This window comes from Ambystoma mexicanum, chromosome 4q (assembly GCF_040938575.1).
Source record: "Ambystoma mexicanum isolate Mex_15411 chromosome 4q, UKY_AmexF1_1, whole genome shotgun sequence".
Classification (NCBI taxonomy): domain Eukaryota; kingdom Metazoa; phylum Chordata; class Amphibia; order Caudata; family Ambystomatidae; genus Ambystoma; species Ambystoma mexicanum.
In genome coordinates this window covers 780,061,984-780,081,642 of record NC_090928.1, presented here as the reverse complement: position 1 = coordinate 780,081,642, position 19,659 = coordinate 780,061,984, and the positions used below count along the sequence as shown (strand labels likewise).

Here is a 19,659-nt window from a genome sequence, read left to right as displayed (position 1 = left end):
GTAGCTCATCTAAGGGAGCAGGGTATCAGACTAATAATCTACCTAGACGACTTCATCTTCATGGCTCAATCTGAAGCCCTGCTAGAACAACAGGCCAAACTCGCCATAGATCTACTACACTGTCTCGGTTTCCTCATAAATTGGTAGAAATCAAGTCTCTGCCCATCCAGGAACCTAGAATTTCTAGGGTTCGTAGTGTATGCGCAGATCTCGCAGCTCTGTCTCCCGGTGGCCAAGATACATTCCACTCGTCGGGAGATTTGCAGGCTTCTTGAGAGGAATGTCATATACCTTTGAGAACTAGGTCTCCTATCCTCTTCCATTCAAGCAATATTTCCCGGTCCTCTTCACTACTGAGAGTTACAAAGGCTGAAAGGTCAGCACTTGCTGCGCAGACTTTCCTACTCTAAACATCTGACACTCTCGCCTCAGGCGAGAACGGAACTCATCGGGTGGCTCATGCACATGGAAGCCTGGAATGGCAGAGACATCTTCGGGTCCACCCCGGACATAGTCATCGAGTCAGACGTCAGCCGCTCCGGTTGGGGAGCAATGTTAAGGATTTCAATCAGGCGACACGCACACCTTGGTCTTGGCCTAGTATGCAGCGCCTAATTTAGGTGCTTTTCTCCTTATTTATGTGGATTCAATTTTGGGATGATACACCACTCATATCACACCCCCTTTTAAAATACCCTGGGTCACAATGGACCATGAACCAGGCTGGCTGGTCAAATGCAATATTTATTTAATTATTTAAAATTCAAAAGAAGTCGCACACTTTTAATATAGGGCAGCAATCACCAATGGGGTGATGGTTACAAATGAGAATGTGAGCAAGGCACTGGGTTTGACTTTTTAATGGAGCATATACACAGCACAGCAGAATAGGAGCACTTTTTGGTTTAGGAGAGGTAGCACCCAAGTTAGAATTTCCCCCTGCAATGTTCCCTCAACCCACCAATAATCAATTCTGAGTGTATACAAAGAAACAGCAGGTACGCAGGAATAAGAAACTGAAGATGGAATCTAAATCTGACCTTCCCTCCCCAAATAAGAGAGGAAATGGATTTTAAACCCCTTGCAATGTGGTGAAATGACACTCGGAAATAGATACATCAATAATCAATGTGTGTTAAAAACCTTGAAGCAAATACGATTTGTTATTAAAGCAACAATGTAAAAATGCAAAAATACTAACAATCACTCAGAATGGATTACCAAAAGCATACTGTTCAGAAATGAGTGGCAAGTTTAAAACAGATGGCAATCAAATAACAAGTTTAAAATTTACACTTTGAAATTCCCGCCTTAAATCACCGAAACGGTTTTTAATAAAAACCGTTGAAATACACTGATTTGGAGTGCTTATGCTTATGTTGGGGAATAGATATATATCACAGGTACAAAATAGAATTGAAAGTAAGTCTCTAGCTGGTAAATTGAAAGAGTTATGCAATGTAGAAGGATGCGCACTTTGAGTAAAATGAAGGGTGAAATTGGAAAGGAAATCAGTTTGTGAAAAGAACAGTTTTACTTCAAACTAGTTTAATGACTAAGAAAAGAGCAACGCCACCTGTAAATTCTCTAAGTTACGCTGCAGATGTAACCCTTCATGCAGTGTACACATTTTCCTTAAGGAAAATTACTTTATTTAATCAAAATATCGCTAATGACAGATCTATGTAAGACAGAAATTAAAAGAAAAGTAGCGCTGATGCTTGGAGATTAATGACAAAATGCACAGAGAATTCTGACAGTGGGACAAGTTATCAGGATAAGGATAGGATGACTTCTAGAGTGGGATAAGGAATGCAAGACAAGGGATACTAGGGATTTCTATGGGGTGATGAAATACTCACAATCCACATTTTAGTTTTGGGCTTTTTGAACAGTCAACCGGGTTTGGACACTACACGGCAGGTCACCTCGCAAACAGCTGTGCGGTTCTGGTCACCAGCTGGCAAGGACTGGACGGGCAATTCTGGTCACTGGATACTAAAGGTCGTCAGGGTAGCAGGATTGCAGCAGCATGCAGTGAGTGGCAGCAAGCCAGGCTGGATCAGGATGCAAAAGGTTCCACAGCCTTCCCCTTGTTAATGGGAGATTTTGTGTTTTGTTTTAGATTTGAGGCCTTGCTGGGAATGGGATCAGCACTGCTTGGGCTTTGCATGGGCCCTGGATTAGGATCAGCAATGCTTGGCCTTGTAGGTGGAGTCTGGATCTGGAAGTTGACGGGAACAGGAACACAGCACCGGAAATCAGGATGAGTGTGTGTCTAGAGTCTGGTCAGGGACCCTTATTTATACTGCATAATGACGTCATCAAAGTATAGCCTGGGCGGGGTTAACTAAGCACGCCTCTAAACTACTTGGATTGGACAGGGGTGCTAGTCTCTGCCTTGCTCTCATCTGGTTGGATTTCCAAGGGATTTATGTCAGATTTATGAGGTGAGTTTTACAATGTCCAAAAACCCCCACATTTACTTTACTTAAAATCCGATTTTGCCAAAAACATATATTTATTTAATTGCAATCTCTTAACAAATTATATACACAGGTTACATATTTTGTGCAGCACATATCAGTCCAATCTGTGGGACCTTGTTTTGCCCTTCTGATACATTTTGGTCATTTTGAGCATGAAAGATTTGGCCTAAAATTCCATAACTTTATACACAGATGCGAATTATCCAAGGGATGTATGTACAAAATGTTGTTTTCAACAATGATACTTTTCTATTTATCATCAACACTTTGCCCTTTCTGTCCACAAGCTGTCAGTGAATTCTACCATGTCTCAAAAGAAAGCACAAAAATAATTTTTAAACTGCAAAATGTTTACAATTGTTCAAAGTCTTGCTGCAGAGATAGAAGTCTTTAAGGTTTATTCCTGAAATAGTCTTTGGGAACAAATGGCATTCCCTTTGTCCCTGGGTCGTTTTTTTTTGCTTTCCTTCAACTGCTGCCAACTGTCATTTCCTTCAGAGCATGGTGGGGGTTTCTCCCTTGATTGAAGTTATATTGCGCCTTCACACTTAAGACTTCCTTCCGTGGGAGCTTCTTTGTCGGGGTCGCAGCAGAGACAAAAGTCTTATTCAACCCCATCATTATCAGGGTGTTGCCAGTATCTGCTGAGAGAGTGCCCTCCTTTTGGTGCCACCCCTCCAAGCAGAAAACCTGTTTTTCCACTTGCAACTCCAGAGACCATAGTTTTAACCTTTCTTTTCTGATCTTAGATCCAGAATTAAACAAGCCTGTTGCATAAAATAACCCATGTTATATAATCTGACCAGCAACAAACCCTTTCATATTGCCCTAGACTGGCACGCTTTCATTCACCAGTGTACTGTTCCAACACACAGGCATTTGTTTTTCTTTAGTTTGCAAAGGCCCGCATTTTTACACGTGGTGCAGCTGGCCTTCCTTCTTAAATTCAACATCTCCTGCATCTTCACACACAGTCTTGCAGCTATAGTTATTCTCTTGAATACTGGTCTAGAGCATGGATCCATTGAAACAGGCATGGCTCAGCTAGTTGGAGTCTCTCTCTGAACAGCTGAGTTGTGGATACTTTTGCCAAGAAAATGAACGCCTTTCCCCGTGTTGGTAAAAGTAAAGTTCCTGTTGAATTTTTTTTTTATTTTTTAGAGTTGGTTTGACATGGCTTCTCAATTCAGAATTATGCCTGTTTTTGCTGAGGCACAGTGAAACACACAGGGCTTGGCTTATTAATCACAGTGGCTTTAATGAACAGTGGGAATTAGCGTCAAAGCCACATTTTTTTAAAGGTGAAAAAGGGTTTCTTTTCAATGGAGATTTTGGCTTTTCAGAACCCCCTGGAAATCCCCTTCAATATGCCCCCTTTGTTCCATCCTGCCCGATGTGTGCTTGGCAGGACGGTGCAGCCATTGTTGTTGTTGTTGCAAAACGCAGTTTTGAGCCATGGTTCACAGGAGCCAGCACCATTTTGTGGTTTCTACACAACTGCAGCTTGGTGATGTGGTGAAATGCTGTTGAGTGGGTCAATATATCCCACAGCAAGATGGGGCACAGTAGCAGGTACTTGGTCTCCTCAGGAGCTGGAATTGCACATAAACTGCCTGGAGCTCCTTGCAGGTCTTTCATGGTGCGGTCATTTGCCAGAGACAGAGTGAGTTGTTGTATTTTACTAAAAATGGACAACATTTCTGCAGTAAGATACATCAATCATCTGGGTGGCACCAAATCAAGACCTCTAGCGGTGCTAGCCAAAGACTTTTGACATTTCTGCCTGGAACACCGGATCTCTGTCACGGCGGAGTATCTCCCAGGAACATAGTAGCGGACTGGCACTCCTGCCATTCCACCAACTACAGCGACTGGAGGCTCAACAGAGACATCTCCCGCCGCCTCCAACGGATATGGGGCCCCATGTCCAAGGACCTCTTTGTCTCATGCCTTAACACTCAGCTCCCAGAGTTTTTACAGCTGGAGTCCAGATCCAGCAGCAGCCGCAACAGATGCATTTCTACAGCACTGGATGGAAGGGATCCTTTAAGCCTTTCCCCACTTCACCATAATAGCGAGGACACTGGCGAAGGTCCGTCAGGAGCAAACAGAGCTGCTCCCCAAAGCCCCAGTCTGGACATCTCCGACCTGGTATCCAGTCCTTCTGGAACTTTCTAATCCTTCTACCACAGATTCCAGATCTGCTATTGGATCCGACAGGGCAACGTCACCCTCTTCTCCTCAGTGGGTCACTGACCCTAGCAGCCTGGTGGATTTCAGGGCAAGATGGAGAGTTCCAGGGATGTCACTCATGGCCATCAGTCTCATCGAGGTGAGCTGGGCCCCTCCTTACCCTCAAGATGTACTCCAACTCTTGGAACGCCTGGACAAGTTGGTGCCTGGACCGAGGGTTTCATCCTGTTTCAGAACCTATAGGAGAAATTCTGAATTAACTAGCCTCATTAGTTGTGAGAGGTCCCGCCTACAAGACGTTCAATGCTTAACGCTCCGCAATTTCAGCCGGCCACCACCTAGTGCAAGGGGTCCCAACAGGAGAACATCACCTGGTTTGCAGACTACTCGGGTGTATCCGCCTTACAGTGCCGCCTCCGTCTCGTTATGACAAGCTTTGGGACGTGAATAAGGTGCTCAACGTTTTTCTTTCTTGTCCTCATAATGAGGAGCTATCCCGTACTGCGCTCTCCGGCAAACATACTACACTGCTATGCTTCGTCTCCTGCAGAAGGATCTCTGATGTCACAGCTCTCGATTTAGCAGGCAGTACTTTTTCTTCTGATGGCATAGTTTTCCACATATCCAGAAGGACAAAATGAAATTTCAGAGTAATTTCTTATCCTGCCTTTAGAGAACAGCCCAAGCTTTGTCTGGTCAAGTGCTTAAAGGTCTATGAAGAGGTAACAGCACCTCTTAGGACCTCTCCTAATGGACCGCTATTGAAAGCACTGCGCAAACCCCACAGAGCGGTTTCTGTTCATACATTGGCATGCTGGGTGCGTTGGCCTCTATCTCAAGCAAGAGTAGATACTAATCACTTCGGCGCTCACTCTGTGAGAGGTGCCATGGCTTCCAAAGCCTTTCAGGTCGGAGTCCGTTTAGAGGACATCATGAGGATGGCAGATTGGGCAGGTGAGTCAATTTTCAAGCAATTGTACCTGAAACCGGTAGAGCAGCCTGCAAACATTGTGGTAAGTAAGCTTTAAACAAGCATAATGTGAGACTCCGGTCTTGACATAGAATAAATATTTTCCATAATAACTTTCAAGAAAGTCTTAATTCTATTAAAGACACAGAGGTGAGCATAATCCCGCCCAGCTAGAGAAATAGTGGCGCAAGATACACTTGAGTGCAGTTGCTTATCGCGTTGCTTTGGGGTGAAATTGTTTTGCTACAGGCTATGTGAATTTGCAGAATAAAGCACTGATTTCTCTCCCATCCTCGCAAGGGGACTAGAGTTGTCATGTACATCAAGAAACCCTCGTTATTTCTTTCTTCCTTCGACATGGTCTACAGACAAGACCGCCTGATCATTGGATCTGCACCAGTCTCTCTCGCAGGACATCTCCTACTTGCGGCATTATCTTATGGTTTTTTTCTGAATGGCCAAGTTTGCAGCCTTGAAAGAGGAAGTTACATCATGTTGGGGGCCCTTTGGAGTGACAGCTACATCCTTATCGGTAGACTGAGGTCACATGTTCTTTGACCTACTATGAACTCAGCCTAACCCTCTGGGAAATGCAGTTCTTTTCTCCCAGAGACAGTTATATGGACTGGAGTTGTTTTTTCCTCAAGTTTTAAGTTATTTGTTCTGGATATTTTATTGCACCTTTGTTATGCACATGTTTTGCCCACAGTCAGGTGCATAAAATACTTGCTGCTGAGCTTCATTCTTTATGTTAAATAAAAGAAAGAGAAGCATAATGCTCGCCTTCGTGTCTTTAATAGAATTAATACTTTCTTGTAAGTTATTATGGAAAATCTTTATTATGCAATACATAAAGAGTGAATATTGTAAAATGATTTAGTAGACCATATTTGTGCATAATGAATTGTGATGTGTAATGTTTGTTAAAAACCAATGTACAAATAAAAAGAAATACAAAAAAAATTAAAAAATAAAGACACTTTGCTTTTTTTTATCTGTTTTTTAGAAGCTCGCCAGGTTGTCAGTATCACAAATCTCCTCAGGAAGACCATTTCAGAGTTTGGCACCCATGATCGCTCATGACCTACCCAGGCCCTTGGAAAGCCTGAAACAGGTCATAACAATAGTATAGCGAGAGACCCATCTTAGAGGTCTAGAAGAGGTGTGCAATTTCCATCCCTTGCATATATAGTAGGGAGAAAAGCCATGCAGGTATTTAAGGGCCAACGTTAGGAGTTTAAAGTCTATCCTAGAGTTAACAGGCAACTAATGGAATTTCCTCAATACAGAGGTGAGATGAGCATGCCTATGTGTATTAGAAATTATATGAGCAGCTGTGTTCTGTATAACCTGTAGGCGACACAACACAGATTTAGTAATGTAATGCCTGTGTACAGAGCATTGAAATAATCTAGGTGAGACCCCACAGTTGCTCGAGCTATGGTGTCACCCTGTCGCTCCAACAATAGTGGTTTTATCCATTTTAGCATCATCAATTGAAAGTGGGAACTAATAAGTACCTTATTCACTTGTGGATGTAGAGATCGACAAGATTCAAAACTATGCCTAAAGTTTTTACTTTGACCTGCATTTGCATTAAGTGGCCAGCAAGCAAGAAGTGTGGGTATATGCCCAGTACTCTTGATAGATGTGGAGGGGATGCTGCAAGCATCTTCTGTGAAGGCCTAACCAATTTGGGGTGGGACCAAGCCTGATTTGCATATGGTCTTTCCCCTTTTCCAATGGCTTGGCAGGCGAAGAATAGTGGTCTGGAGGGTTGCCCAGAACAATGGCAGAGGTTCAGATTAATTCATAACTTTCCAGCCATCACCTCTTGTTTTGCTCTAACCAATCTTCTACTATCCATTATTCTATAAGACCAAAATGTGATGAATGTGAACTCTGTTGGTCTCTGCATCCTGTTTTAGCTGGAAGATGTGGATGTCGTCTGAGAAATTGCATTAACAACAAATCATGAAGGTGTCATCTATACGTTGAAGAGCAAGGGGGAAATGCATGAAAAATGTTGAACACCACAATTCACAATTTCGATTTGAGAGTCATAGTCCTTGATTTTCACTCGAGATGTTCTATTGCACAGCAGGGATCAACTCCAGACTCCTCTGATGCATGAACATCCTCTGATGCATGGTCCTGGTCCTGACTAGATGATGCAGAATGGATTAAATCCGATAAGGATAATGTATTAATCTCTTGTGAAGAGGTAATACAGGCTCTTGGGAATCCTTTCGCAAAAGAATGTCCATTCTTTTGCACAAATGCAAACAGGATGGTGGAACAGTGATCGTGGGAGAGTAATTCTACAGACTTCTGGATTCTGTAGACTTCTATTTTATTATTACTCTGTCATGTTCTCGCCCCATATAACTCTCTTGATTGTACTGAAACATCTATACACATTCATAATACTTATCTATTAGTTCCTCATCCACAAGAGCTTGTATTCACACTGTATGCTTTTCCTGTCTTGACAACTGGTTTACTTTGCAAGTCAGACTCTCAACTTGTACACAGTCTCTTCCCCAGGCTAATCTTTTATGTAGCCATTTTCCACTTAACGCCATTGCACATCTGGCATCATCACGTTTCTCTTTGTTGGCTTCTTTTGCCTACAAAGTTGAAGTTCCACTGTTTCTGTTTTGTCTTTAGATGTGTTCATGGAATTTGCAGTGTCCTAGCTTTCTTCTCTCGTTGTATATTCCATCCTGTCATCTGTGTTCCTCCACCAAGTTCCACTTCTTAGATGTTAGTGCACCCTTTCTCAGGAATTGACTTCTTCTTTGTCCATTCTGCTTCCTCATTAATTACCTAGCAACATTTCTTTGAAAATCATCTGTCATGGTATTTTTCATTCTCCTACCGAATTTCCTGTTGCATTGCTCATTTTATTGTTATATTTTCTGTGCCATACTTCCATTATATCACTTTGGACAAAGTGAATTATAAATGTAATGAATAGGTAACTGGGTCAGCTTGTGCAGTCTAAAAAGATTGCCACTTTGATAGCCTAATAAAAGTTGGAAATGAAAGTCTTTTGCACACATATTGCAAGCAAACTAGTTGGGAAAGTGGAGATGGGTTACAGTACTTGCCTTAGTTAGAAGTCAATCAAATGCTAGTGTAATGTGCAGTGCTCTTAACTTAAGTTTACAATGAGATGCCCCTCTTATGTCCTGCTCATTATTATAAGTAGGACATACATCGTAACTATTTGGAGAATAGACTATTTTTCAGCCCTTTCTATCTGTAGCAGCCTTATTCAAAGCTCTACCTTGATACTTCTGCCAAATGATCGACTTTGATACATAGTTTGATATATCCAAACTATTGACACATAAGTGTTTCAAAGCTAAGGTTTAGCTGATGTCCTAAATAACAAGTGAAAAGACATATCCATTTTTTTTAAATAATATTGTAGTTATTGGTGAATAACCTTGACATTTATGGGATGATTTTAGATTATGCTTTTTAAGTGGTGTTAAAAACGGATCTACATTATCACTGCGCATCGAGAAATTGTGAATCTGAAAAGATTGAATTGTAAATTGCGCAGTGATCACCTAGATCACTTCCCGGCATCTCAAATCCCCATACTACCCTCCCCCCCTTAGCTTTTTTGGCGGCAAACACACCAGTATGCTGCCGACACTCCTGTACCCCTGCAGCGTCAGTTCCCTCCCTCTAACATGGGTCGGAGCTGATGCCACAGGGTCCCCTTTAAATTTATTTTTCTTTTTTATCCCCCGCTTCCAATGGCATGGAAGTGTGGGACACCCGTGCTACCCCTGAAGCCCTTAATGCTGAACAAGAGGAGCGGGGTAATCCCCTGCAACCACTGCTCCCCATGTTCAGCATTATGAGCCTCGATTTTTGTCCTCAAGCCGAATGTGCAGTAATTGCGCATTTAGCTTTTTTTAATGGTATTTTGGGGGAATACCCTTAAAAACTGGGTAACTTAAACAAATGCTTTCCAGCTAATACTGATTTACAATCTTAATGTAACCTTCCAGGTTTGCTTTTGAATTTATTATAGTTCCATTTACCAAGGCTCCTCTGGTCCCTTGTGACTTGCATTACTTTTCTCCTCAAATTGCCTGTATCAGGAAAGATAAAATAAAGCGAGAAGTACATGAGAAAATAAATAATTACATGAAGAGAGCTAAATGTTGGCTATGCTGCAGTGACACTGCCTTGGCAAAGCTCTTATGATGTTTGTTTCCTTCTAGACGACATTGTGATGCTTCAATTCTTTTATCAAAGTTGGCTTAGCTATTGCTGGTCTCCCTAGGAGACTCCCGAGCCTGCGTATAAAGTAAGGCTGGAAAAGTGATGTCTTGCAGAAACTCCAGCTAAGAACTTTTCGACCCATGTGACGCATAAACTGGTTAGGTCTGATACAGGCAAATGATTGCTCAGAAGAGCATGCATGCCAACACAATCTGGGGGTTGTCAGCACTTCTGGGCAGGGAGCAACAGAGGACAACTTGTCATGTGACATGGTAACCGGAAGTTGATATCAAGCAAGGACTAAATATGAATGAAGCTATGTGTTGTATTAGCAGGATGTAGTTCATAAGTTTTTAATCTGTTAGGTGAGGGTCTGAAGGGCGGGTCAGGTTAGAGTGGACAGCTCCCTATAGACGTAGAATGCTGTTTTTATGTGCGCGCATGGCTTGGTTGGCATATGTCATCTTCGGTCTTTCATATTAATTCCCAAGGCCTTCATATTGTTTTATGTATGATAGCATGACTTAGTAATATATAGCAAACACTCAAATCAAACCCTACATAGCTTCATGGCAAAGGGTATAAGTACTACAGTAACAAACTAAGGAGCATATTTCCTTTTTGTCATTTTCATTCACACGACTGTAGTGCTTTCATGGTTTTAAAATGTATTTTGAATTGTGAACACTAATCACAAGATCCCACTGGCAATAGATATGTTGATTACCGGTTTATGACCACGAACAAATTCCCAATGAACCGCCCAGGCAATATAAAGTTAAACTATGGACGCTTTACATAACACGCATCTGAAAATAATTGTATGTGCAAGAGATGAAGGCAATTCGGGTGTACATAAAGTAAATACCATCATTAAAGTAATCCCCTGCCTTCCTGTCGCATGTTGATTGGTTGTAGCATTCCCCTACTCAGCCCTCCACTCTGAGCCGGGAGGCGAAGTGGGCCTTCTAGCAAGGCCAGTCATTAAGGCCCCTACTGGATGTCTCTGCCGGTCTTCGCCGGGTAGACGAGGCTCCACAAGATCAGCTACACCCTGCCTTGTGTCGCCGTCGTCCTGCATCAAAGGTAAACCCTGCCAGCTGCCCCCAGCATGCTCAGTGGCTATAACCTGTGTCTCACTGCAGCATCACATCAGCCGCCTCATTTGCTCTGTTGTACTGGAGACCATTCCTTACCACCTCACGCTCCTCACCGGTTCAATTCCATGACACGTTCCACGGTCCTCCCTGCACCAGAACTGTTCCTTACGATCACGGCACCGTTAACCACCAAAGTATCATGCTATAGCAGCGATTACATTCAAACTTTGCCTTCCTTTCCCGATTGCAAACGTGGAGTGCACCTCTGACCTGGCGCCAATATGTATGCCATTTTACACCTTGCACGCATACTGTGCCCACTGAAATCTTGGACTATGCCTATGACCCTGTACCTACTTGTATGCATACCCTGCCTACTGTAATCGTGGACTAGGCCTACGACCTTGTACCTACTTGTATGCCGTTTTACACCTTGCATGCATACCCTGCCTACTGTAATCTTGGACTATGCCTATGACCATGTACCTACTTGTATGCTGTTTTACACCTTGCAAGAATACCCTGCCTACCGTAAACTTGGCCTATGCGTAGGACCTGGTGCCCATATGTAAGCCGTTTTAAATTCTATATGAAAAGCCTGCCCTACTGCGAATTCAGATAGTGTGACTACCCTGCCTTTACTGTGAACTAGGAGTGTGTTTGACTCACTGCGACTTTATTCCTTATATGCTCTCACCCCTTGCCTCCGACGTAGTCCCTAGTCCACTGGGTGTGGCTTTCCTGGTGTGCACTTATGATCCACTTTGGCCATTTGTATGCTGGTGTAATATCATTGCCATGCCATGCCTTCTGTGAATCCGACGTAGCGCCTAGTATTCTGGTATGGATTTTCTAGATTGTGCTAATGACCTATTTCTCCCCACCTGCTTATTGCTTAAGGCTGAACACTTGTGCTGGTTTTGTGAGCCTCAATATTCATGCCTGCTGTTGCACTTACCTTGCCTTAATGAGAACCAAGCATGTGGCTGTGCCAGTCCTGTACACTCGCACCTTGACTCTTATGCCTGTCTACATACCTGATGTAGCCCCCATACCATGAGGTGTGGCTTTGCCAGTCCTGTATTCACAACCATATAAGTATTCATGCACTTCACTAATGTACTATGCACTTTCTGTAACTAGCGCGTAGATGCCTCTGGGCTTTGTGCGCTGAAATAAATGCAAAAGAATAAAATAAAATGCAAATAAAATCTGTGAAACATTATCTCGCTACATGGAGTGTTATTCTTAATGTAAATGTAGTAATTTTCAATAAGAAGTGTTTTTTTACCTTGTCATTCCAGGAACAAACATTAGCACTTAGAAAGGAAGGAATTGGTGTTGTTTTGGATTCTGAGTTGCCTCACTTAATCGGCATTGATGATGATCTTCTCAGCACTGGGATTATATTGTATCATTTAAAGGTAAATACAAACATGCTTCTTAATACTACATGTCATTTTTAATATAAGATTTGTATCCTATTTATGACACGTTTTAAGCAGTGTTTTTTTTACTATTGGCTGTCTAACAATTTAGGTATGCCACTGTAAAGTTATCATTTATTTTATTTATTTAGAAGTTTGTCGCCCTTTGACCACTTTTGATCTTTGTTTTCAGTAGGATAATTGATAAGTGATGATCACCATTGGTGAGAGTCCAATGAGGTCTGGCAAGTAATCCTCTTTCTGATGTTTGTTAATCTGCTTAGAATCACATGCTGTGCATAGGTCCGACATCCAGTGGTCACTGCGGAGTATTGCATTTTGTTTTTCGTAGTCGAAAAGGGGACGTCGACAAGGCGTGTCTGTAACACTATCCCTATAGTGACGTGCGTCGTACCCACAATCCCTCACGCGTCGAGGTCCCTCAGATTGTTTTTTTCCGCCCAGCTTCTGGTCGCCTTACGCGGAGCTCCTAGAGAGACATTGCAAAATACTTACTACGGACTCGGTCCTTAATTATACTTATTATATTCTTAAAGATCCCTCCACTCGACGTTAGCTGTGAAGCTGTTTCTCCGCCGAACAGGTTTTCGACGGAGGGGATCCTTCGGCGCTGCCGAACACGTGGCCTGGCCTCGACGGCCAACATACAGTAGGGAGAGTGGGGGTTCGAACTTTTATCTTCTCTTTGAGAATGTCTTTCTTTCTCCCCTATCTTTCCCTTCGGGTTGTTATCACCAGTTATTATTGCCTCAGCTATGGAGAGGACACCTTTTAAGTTTTGCCCACGCTGTAGGGGCAAATACACTTGGAAGGATAAACACAAGCTCTGTAATCATTGCTTGCCCCTCGATCATAAGGAGGACAGCTGCGCGGCCTGTAAGCTCTTGAAACCAAGAACTCTTAAAGAACGGAAAGTTAAGAGGTGGGCGGACTACGCTATGTCGAAGTCAGTTTCCTCACCCGCCGCCGCTGTTACAGAAAGTGACGAGGAGGGTGATAACTCGACGTCCGTTACGGAAGTCATTAACCCCCAGAAGGAGCGCTCGCGCTCCTCGACGTCCGTTCCCGGCCCCGACGGGCTCGGCTCACGCCCTGCTTATGGGGATGAACACCCCGGCGACAAGGACGCACAATAGACCCCATAGGCCTAAGCACACAACCCACGGCTCTTCTTCGTCGAAGACGAAGGATCCATCAGCGCCGAAGGGGACGCAGGGCACTCCGGCGTCTACCTCAGACCGTAAGGGTCTCAAGCCCCACCCGCAAACGCAGTCGCGACCAGCGATTGGGCTTTCATCAAACACGGGCGCTACCTCAAAAACATCCGACGTAACGCTCCATAGAGCGGCCGTCGAGAAACAACGCATAATGCAGGCAACGTCGATACCAGAGCCCTCTACCGACAAACTCGTTGTCGAGAGCCTGGCGAGAATTGTTTCCGAAGACAAACGTAAGCGGACGACGAAACAGACGTCGAATACCGCACCAAAAGCTATAGAAACGCCGAAAAAGCACAAGAGTAGCCAAGAACTGCCCCCTTCATCTAAGGGCACTTCTGAATTACCGGAGGGCTTTTCTGAGGGCGAGGGAAACCTTTCGTCGACGTTGTGGGAGCGTTCTAAGCGTTTGGAAGGCGAAAACACTGATTTCCCCCCTCTAGACTATTCAGGGGTCCCCCATGAGACCCTTGAAAGACTCCATTCTTGTATGGAAAAAATGGAAAGGTTTTTGGGAAGCCAAAACCCACCCACACACAAAAGACCAGGAGAATGGCCCCAGGATGACCCTAGGGTCAAGATCCCTAGACTGTTTCCCCTTTCTACGGACGTATATAACCTCACTGAAGAGGAGCAATACCTCCAAGAAGATGAGGAGGGGTTGGGTGCAGAGGAAGAACATGAGGAAGAGGGGTTTGAAGAAGATCCTTACACTAGTGCAGGAGTTTTTGAAGAAGAGACAGCCACCTCGCAGCCCTGGCAATCCCCATCAGTGCAGCCTTGGCAATCCCCATCTGTGCACTCAGACCCTGATGCCTTTCACCCTTCTCCTCCCAAGGATTCACCTATTGGAAACACCTCTCCCATAGATGACCAACCTTCCCTTAATGCACTATTGCGCAAGGCAGCAGCGCATTTTGAAATAGACACAGGGGAAACTCTTCCTGACATAGACTTTGTAGAAAAAGTTATTAAAGAAAAAGCCCCTGTTAGTCAGTCTATTCCGCTCCTGGCTTCCATAAAGAGAAGAATAACTCCTTCCCTTTCCAATCCTGCATTAGTCAGAGGGGTCAACCCTCTTCCCTTTCCAATCCTGAATTAGTCAGAGGGGTCAACCCTCGGATAGAAAAGCTCTTCAGCCCTTCGTCCTCTGACCCCTTGTACATCAGAGGACATTCTATTCCGGACACCCTTGTAGTTACTAATACAAGAAAAAGAGTGGGGGTACCACTATCCACTAGTGAGGCACCACCTGACAAAGAGGGCAAGAAGCTCTATGCACTTGGGAAGAGAATCACGACCTCCGCAGCCTTCTCAACTAGGATTGCGAATAACAATTCCCTACTAGCTAGCTACGCAGATGCACAGTGGAGCAAGCTGCGCAGCGAAGCAGAGGACGCACCAGAACCCCTGCGTTCACGCCTGTTAGATATCATCTCAGAGGGAACTCTTGTAAACCAGGGCATCGTAAAGAACTCCTTAGATGCCGCAGAGACGGCTGGCCGTTCCCTGGTTCAGGGAATACTTCTCAAACGCCATGTCTGGCTGCGCAATTCGGGATTTAAGCCGGAAACCCAGGCTTCCCTGATAAATAAGCCCATAGAACAAACACACCTGTTTGGGAAAGCAGTTGATGAGGCCCTAGAACATGCGAAGAAGGAATTTGATACCATCAAGACTCTTGACCAAATTTCTAGGCCCCCTAACAGACGCGGCTATGGCAATAGACGCTCCTTTCGTGGCCCACGCCAGCAAAACCAACAGCAATTTTACTCTGCTACCAACTGGCCCTCTAACCAGGGTAACAACCAATTCAGTCAAAGAGGCCAACGCCGTGGCAAAGGAAGAGGTTGCGGCTCCAGCCCCAAAGGTTCCACGACCAATACCAAAAAAAGACCCGAAGATTCGGGTCCCCTCCCATGCATCACCGGTCGGGGGCCGGCTAACATCGTTCCTATCAGCATGGGAGGAAATATCGTCAGACCGCTGGGTTTTATCCACCATAGCCCACGGATACTGCATCGAATTCAACGGTTCCCCGAAGTACAGACCCCCACAGAACCGACGCATGACACCGGAACACCTCACCATTCTTCTTCAAGAAGTAGAAGAGCTACTGAAAAAAGAAGCTATAGAGGCTGTCCCCCTATCTCAGGTAACAGAAGGTATTTATTCAGTGTACTTCCTTGTACCCAAAAAGGACTTAACCATGCGCCCTGTATTAGATCTGCGCCCAGCGAACAGGTTTGTCAAACCCCAAAAGTTTCGTATGGTGACCTTGCAGGAAGTAATCCCATTGTTATCACAAGGGGATTACATGACAACACTAGACATGAAAGATGCATACTTTCATATTTTAATGTTGCCAGCGCACAGAAAATACCTCAGGTTCAAGATAGAGAACAAGCACTACCAGTTCAGAGTACTACCCTTCGGGATAGCATCTGCACCAAGGGTATTCACGAAAGTACTGGCAGTGGCAGCGGCCCACCTACGCAGGTTATCCATCCCGGTATACCCTTACCTCGACGACTGGCTCATAACAGGGAATTCTTACGAAACATGCTTCTCCAATACCCAAAAGACTGTAGACCTTTTGTCCCAACTGGGCTTCTCCATCAATGAAAAGAAGTCCAGTTTAGACCCCAGCCAAATCAAACAATTCCTAGGGGCTCTAATTCAAACAAAGGACGGCCTCGTCTTCCCCTCCAACGAGAGGGTCCAAAACATGCTGTTTCAGATCCCCCATTATGTGGCAGGTCGAGAGGTGACGGTACGCAAGGCAATGCGCTTGCTAGGGATGATGGCGTCATGTATTTATTTGGTACCTCACGCGCGCCTGCGCATGCGCCCAATGCAAGAGTGGCTCTACAGCCAGTGGTGTCAGGCCAGCGGACAATGGGACGATCTAGTGGTGGTCTCGCAGGCCTTGGTTCTCTCGCTACGGTGGTGGACAAAAGAAAAACTGTTATTAGGGAAGACTTTTGCCACACCCGCAGTGGAAGCCACTCTAACCACAGACGCATCCCTCACAGGATGGGGGGCTCACCTATCCCATCAGACTGCTCACGGAGCGTGGACTCCAAGCTTAGCATCCAAGCATATAAACCTGCTGGAACTACTAGCGGTGTTCAAAGCACTGAAAGCCTTTCAGGAACACCTACAAGGAAAGACAGTGTTGGTCCTCACAGACAGCACCACAGCCATGTACTACCTCAACAAGCAAGGGGGCACTCACTCTCTAGGACTGTCCAAGCTGTCCCAGAATATATGGAAGTGGGCTCTCAAACACAACATGTTCCTACTATCACAACATGTACCAGGGGAACTCAATCTGCTAGCAGACAAACTCAGCAGAGACTTCCCCCTGCCCGAAGAGTACGAATGGCAATTGCACGAAGACATCGTCTTAGACGTCTTCACGCAATGGGGATTCCCGTAAATAGACCTGTTCGCAACTATGGAGAACTCACAATGCCAAAGTTACGCCTCCAGGTACCCCCAGAACCAGTCCAAGGGTGAACGGTCTGTCGATTCAATGGTCAGGGAAATTTGTTTACGCCTTTCCCCCGACTCCCCTTCTCAACAAAGTGGTGCACAAGATGCACCAGGAGCAGGTTACCATGATACTAGTGGCCCCAATGTGGGCCCGGCAGCCATGGTTCGCTCACTTGATGGAGATGTCCCTATCTCCCCCAGTGAAACTTCCCTGCCCGTACAACATGCTGTCACAGGACAAGGGCAGGACTCTGCATCCATGCCCTCAGACCATGAACTTAGCAGCCTGGCTCCTGAGATCATAGAATTTGGACATTTACAACTCCCGCAGAGATGTATGGACATCCTCAGGGAAGCCAGAAAACCTAATACTCGCCACTGCTATTCTAGCAAGTGGAAATTATTTGTCATCTGGTGTACAGGTAAGAGCATCAACCCGGTTGACTGCTCTCCCACTAACATTGTTCTGTACTTGACCCATTTACTGGATTCAGGTCTAGTCTTCAATTCCATTAAAGTCCACCTAGCAGCACTTTCGGCATACACCACTTCCCAACTTAAAGGGTCGTGGTGGAAGATACCAGTTATCAAGGCCTTCATGGAGGGGGTAAAAAGAATACACCCTCCGATAGCTAACCCTGATGGGACTTAAATGTGGTACTTTCTAGACTCATGGGCCCTCCTTTCGAACCCATGCACAAGGCAACTCTTAAAGACCTCACTCTTAAGACTGCTTTCCTAATAGCTATCACCTCCATTAGGAGAGTAAGTGAACTACAGGCTCTTTCTGTACTAGACCCCTTCGTAACAGTTCACAAGGATAAGGTGGTTCTACGCACACACCCAAGGTTTGCACCAAAATTCATCTCGAAATTTCATGTAAACCAGTCAATAGAACTACCAACGTTCTTTCAAAACCCTTCCAGCTTGGGAGAAAAAAGTCTGCATACACTAGATGTACACAGAGCCGTCATGTTCTACATGGAAAGAACCAGACCACTGAGAAAGACTAATCAGTTCTTTGTCTCGGTGGCAGCAGGAAGAGAAGGAGATGCTGTTTCAAAGTCCACTATATCTAGATGGATTGTTCAATGCATCACTCTCTGTTACACTCTTGCTAAGAGAGAACTACCCTTCAAGCCAAGAGCACATTCCACTCGAGGCACTGGGGCTTCCATAGCGTTCATTGCAAATGTTCCCCTTGAGTCCATCTGCAAAGCGGCTACCTGGAGTTCTGTGCACACCTTTACAAAACACTACTGTCTAGATGCACACTCTAGATCTGACTCCCAGGTGGGACAGGCAGTAGTAAGACATCTTTTCTCTACTGTTCCTTCTCTTAACCCACCGCCAACTCCGGGTACTGCTCGCTAGTCTATGCACAGCATGTGATTCTAAGCAGATTAACAAACATCAGAAGAGAATGCATTACTTACCGTAAAAGCATTTCTGATGGTTGTATCTGCTTAGATTCACATGCGCCCACCCTTCCTCCCCGCTCGGATGGAAGGAACATAGACATCCCTTTCTATATTTCTCTCTCTTTTCTGTACTCACTCACGTCTAGAAGGCTCCCTCAGGGCAGAAAAATACAAACAGAGGGACCTCGACGCGTGAGGGATTGTGGGTACGACGCACGTCACTATAGGGATAGTGTTACAGACACGCCTTGTCGACGTCCCCTTTTCGACTACAAAAAACAAAATGCAATACTCCGCAGTGACCACTGGATGTCGGACCTATGCACAGCATGTGAATCTAAGCAGATACAACCATCAGAAATGCTTTTACGGTAAGTAATGCATTCTCATCTGGTATTGCTCTGTTGCAGACTGTGATGAATCCAGGGAATTCGTCCCTCCTCACCAAGGGGGAGCCACCCCCTTTAGGACTAGGACAATGAGCATGCAATGCTTAACATCCCCTAGGGGACAGGGCAAGTAGTATGCAAACTCCTTTAGACATGGCTGTTACGATTTCTGACCCCTTTATGAGAACGCCAGTGTCCGACTTATAGAAACAGCAGGTTGTCCAATCTTGCTATAGCCAGGAGTTTAAAGGACTTGCGAGAGAAACCGACAGAGAAAAGGAAGTCCCGTGGACTGAACAGCAAGACAAAATGTCCCCTGGAGGCCAGAGTCAAAACACTTTCCCACTCAAACGGTGTGCAGAGCCGGAGGAGCTCCAGCACCCATGTAATGCTGCTCTCTCCTAAGCGGCCCCCAGCCAGGTGAAGTCAACCGCACCCGAAGATGGGAACCAGACCATGCCAAAACTGGTCAAACTGCGCCCTCACCCGACAACACCGAATAATCCATCGAGCACCGTCTGGATGAGCCGAACCCAACAAAGAGATGTGGAAGGCCAAGAAGGAACATGAGCCATGGTACGATGTTCATTTAAGAGACTGCGACTCTGGAGAAGCACCACTGAAGCAACTATGGTAACAGTGTGTTTCAGGGTCCCAGGTGGCGGGCGGAGAGGCTCGGACAAACC

The 19,659-nt window shown here is 45.1% G+C and overlaps 1 protein-coding gene across 6 annotated transcripts in view; it reads left to right on the top strand.

The window, feature by feature from the left end:
- Nucleotides 1-19,659, top strand: part of KIF16B (kinesin family member 16B) — a 3,050,718-nt gene that overhangs the window by 1,342,063 nt on the left and 1,688,996 nt on the right. For all 6 annotated transcript variants that reach the window (XM_069608346.1, XM_069608345.1, XM_069608343.1 and 3 more), the window contains one exon: nucleotides 12,305-12,424. In XM_069608346.1, coding sequence (XP_069464447.1) covers nucleotides 12,305-12,424 — 120 coding nt within the window. The remainder of the gene's footprint in view (nucleotides 1-12,304; nucleotides 12,425-19,659) is intronic.